The sequence below is a fragment of the Bremia lactucae genome, linkage group LG4 (assembly GCF_004359215.1).
Source record: "Bremia lactucae strain SF5 linkage group LG4, whole genome shotgun sequence".
In the NCBI taxonomy this organism is placed as follows: domain Eukaryota; phylum Oomycota; class Peronosporomycetes; order Peronosporales; family Peronosporaceae; genus Bremia; species Bremia lactucae.
The window spans coordinates 4,756,196-4,760,212 of record NC_090613.1 but is presented as its reverse complement, the minus strand read 5'-3'; the positions used below and the strand labels follow the sequence as shown (position 1 = coordinate 4,760,212).

At 43.0% G+C, this 4,017-nt stretch overlaps 1 protein-coding gene across 1 annotated transcript; it reads left to right on the top strand.

Moving 5' to 3' along the window:
• Positions 1–687: 687 nt before the first annotated feature.
• On the top strand, positions 688–2,688 carry CCR75_006203 (uncharacterized protein; the record flags this gene model as incomplete). Its single annotated transcript, XM_067964274.1, has 1 exon — positions 688–2,688. The coding sequence occupies one exon, from the start codon at positions 688–690 to the stop codon at positions 2,686–2,688; it is 2,001 nt and encodes a 666-aa protein (XP_067816609.1).
• Positions 2,689–4,017: the final 1,329 nt, after the last annotated feature.

The following is a 4,017-nucleotide window of genomic DNA, read 5'->3' as shown; positions in this document are numbered from 1 at the left end:
CACTTCGAGGACTTTTATTTATATCGACATATTTTTGCTGTGCTTAAAAACATTCTTCCTAAAAGGTGAAAAGTCTCTAACGATTAAGATAACGAATAAAATTGTAAATTCTGAACGCGTAAACAACTCGATGACGTACCAGTATTCGGGATACAAGGAGCACAATGCTCCAATTTTAAGCCTAATATTTTGACTATAAATGGTACTGAAGGGGTCATGAGAAGTTTATATACTCACACCAAAACGCCCATTAAAACCCCAATCACGTACTTGTAAGGCTTGACATAATGTACGACACCAACAACGGGTCAAACGCGTCTGGCTCATCTATCAAGGCTTCACTACAATGTCTAGAATATTTGTCATGCGGGAAGTGCCATCCATGCTTCTGAAAAGATATATGTGAAGAGCGGACAGATCCACGAGAATCGAATCCACTCGTGGCCAGGATCATACTTTGAATCCTCAGAAAAGGCACCTTTGGTATCCGAGGTACAGCTATGATTTTCAAAGTCTCACGCCACCAGCTAGTGGCACAGCTGCTCTAATGCATTCAATGCTGGCCAATAAAAATACACATGGAAACACATTGCTTGGACGACTAGTAGGTGCTTGCTTTCATTTTCAAATTTAACAGCGACTTCACAGTCATTCTCTCTTAGACGTTTCTAAAAACTATTTTCTAGCATGGGAGCCAAAAGTAAGATCGCATACGAGAGTGACAAGTTAAAAGAAATCGCGCACAAAATGGTCGACAACTCGATCTCGTCTATTGAGTTTGAGCGCATTGAAGACGCGTCCATTGGTGTCAAGAACCAACACGTGGACTTGGCTATACTATCCATCGAAACATCTTTTCGTGGTAGCAGTGATGCCAACTACGACTTGGGTCTACAGTGCAACTTGCATTTCTTGAGCGAGTATGCTCAACAAGCGACTTTAACGCCCGAGCAACAGCTGGACCAATACCAGCACAATCGCTTCTTCTTGCTGTCTAATACATATGGCATGACGCTGGATAAAATAATCGGTACCGAAAGGCTTAAGACGTCCCTCGTGTTTAGTTTCAAGGACAGCCTCTTCAGCGGTATGCTCACCCACGTGCTTGCAGCTTTCGCACATTACAACCTTGATTTAATCAAAATTGAAATCCGTCCATGCAGCAGTGAAACATTCAATCAAACCAGCGAGGTGACCATGCAATCCAACAGATACCAGTACTTCTTTTACGTGGACGTACAACGCGATCTCACGGATAATAGCCTGTCAAAGGCAATTAACCGCCTCAGCGAGCTTTGCGTATTCATGCGCATTTTGGGTACTTGTGCAATTTTACACAGCAAAGATTTCATGGCCACAGCCCAGCTGTTACCCAAGACCACCCGTGTACAGACTCCCATGCAACCGAGTATGTCGGACAAGTATCCGCTTAATCCAATCTTTCAAAAAGTGACAGTTGCCAAGACCATGCTGATACACGGTCAAACGAAACAAATGGAGGCGGAGGGCAAGAAAGTATGGTCCTTGTGCGTGGGTGAGCCCGATTATATTCCACATGAGCGCGTGCTAGCCGCTGGTGCCAAGGCCATGCTCGAAGGAAATATCAAGTACACGCACATGAAGGGATTGGTTGAGCTCCGCGATCTCATCTCGACGTATCTGCAAAAAGCCAAAGGACTTCAGTACGACCCGGCCACAGAGATTTTGGTTTCAAACGGCGCACAGCAGTCCGTGTACCAAGCCTTGTACACAGTGTGCTGTCCTGGTCAGAAGGTCATCATTCCGACGCCTTACTGGCTCAATTACCCAGAGATTGTAAAACTTGTGTACGCCGAGCCCGTTCCGTTGCGCACGACGATTGAAGAAAACTACCTGATTAATCCCAAGAAACTTGAAAAGACGCTGACGATGCATCCAGATACCAAGGCCATTATTCTATGCAATCCTAATAATCCGTCGGGTACGTTGCACAGTCCGGAGCATTTGGACCGAATTGCCGCTGTACTCCGCAAACCGCAATTCTGCCATGTTGTCGTCATTTCCGATGAAATTTACGAGCAGCTACTGTACCAGGACGAAAGTGTGCCAGAGCGCAAGCATGTGAGCTTTGCTGCGTTACCAGGCATGTTTCAGCGCACATTAATCGTTAATGGATTCTCCAAAGCCCACGCCATGACTGGCCTGCGTGTTGGTTACTTAGCTGCTCCAAAGCACTTTATTGATCCTTGCACGATTTTACAAGCACAGGTGACGTCGTGCCCAAACACAATAGGCCAAGTGGCTGCTGTGGAGGCGCTTAAATACGAGCTTCAGTCGATGGCAAATGGAAAGCGCCGCATTACCAAAGTGATGAAAAATCTCGACATCAAGCGTCGCTACATTGTCAAGCGATTAACGGCCATGCAAAACGTCCGCTTTGCATACCCTACATCCGCGTTTTATGTTTTCCTGGACTTGTCATCGTATTTCAAGGAAAAAAAGGCTTTTATTCCTAACAAACGCGTGACGCTTCAAAGTGTCGACGACCTTTGTGCGTACCTGTTGCGGGAGAAGAACGTCGCTGTGGTGCCTGGCTCAGAGTTCGGCGACGAATTTGGCATGCGCATTTCGTACGCGAGCTCGATGGAGGCGATTAAGCATGCGATGGATGGCTTGGAGAGTCTGTTGGACTCTCTTGTTGAACTGTGAGCAAGCTCTTCTAAGAAAATATCATTCGTTTTTGTTATTGTACGCTCTTTGAGGTATCAAGCCATCTTTTATACTCAAGCAGATTAGCCAACGTATGATCGCCAGATTTGCTTCCAATCAGTAAAAAAATACATCTTACCTTGAAACCGGGAATTTCTGCTCAGCAACATTAAGTTTTTTTCTTGCATGCATTTGAGTTTACATTTGCAAAAAGTGCGAGTCGGGGTATCATATCGTGCGATGAAAACAGGCACTGGGACTTTCGCGAATGCTCCTTTTTTATTAGTGCTGACAAATTCGCTTTTGCAAAAAAATATATGCCAATGCGATGTCGCATTTCCCGAACCGTAAGAAGTATTGGTGTGAGAAGATTAGTGTTGAAGTCATTGAGTTCTCGTTGCAATCATCTGATTTCTTTGCTGCGCATAAAAATGAAATTTGTCAGTTTGTATCTTGTTTGACCTCAAATCTATAATTTGACTCATTCGCAAAAAATCTTGAAAAAGTGGAGATCATTCAATTTTCAGAGCAGTAGTTTGTATGAGATTGACGCAGTTTCTGAAACGGCAACTCGTTTCTAAATATTACCTTCTAACCGAGGAAAAATATAGGAGAATATAAAATTTATCTCTTAATGATGTAAGTTAACATTTTTTTAATATTACCATTCATCGGTGAATAATGAGTCGTCATACGATTAAAGCTTTATATGTTAAGTCAGTTGAGAAGATTGTAATAATCGGAACGTAGAGCAACAAACTGCTCAAGCGTATGATTAAAAGAGACCATTGGATAAAGTGTTATGTGTTATCCTCTACTTCTTCCGTTTCCTTGGATATAAGACAGTTGAGATGATCCTTACCGCGGATGCTGAGGCCAAGTGGTTTGGAAAAAAAAATGTATGCAGTTTCCTCGTTTTTTTATGGAAATATACTACAATCCAACTGTTACAAGAGCTAAAGCCAGCTCATGGCAATGGTGCTTGGGCTTTTAATATATCGATTTCTTGACAGAATATCACTTTGATGCCTTAAAGAGCGTTACAATATTAACCTCCTCCTATAGATGTTGCAAGCTGGGCACTCCGTGGGACCCATTTTGGTGGGAAGGATCTTAAAAAAAAGTCCTGGGGTACATTAATGTATCGCATAGTGCATCGCTCTTCAGGTCAGACGGAACAGATATGTGAATTTGATATGGTGTTTTACAGTAATCAAGGTATTACCTACATTACCTACATTTCCTATCGATCATTTTCTTGTTGAGTTGATTTAGAGAAAATATAGCAAGCAGGCTATAACGTTTGAGATTATCGTATTATCTGAAGCT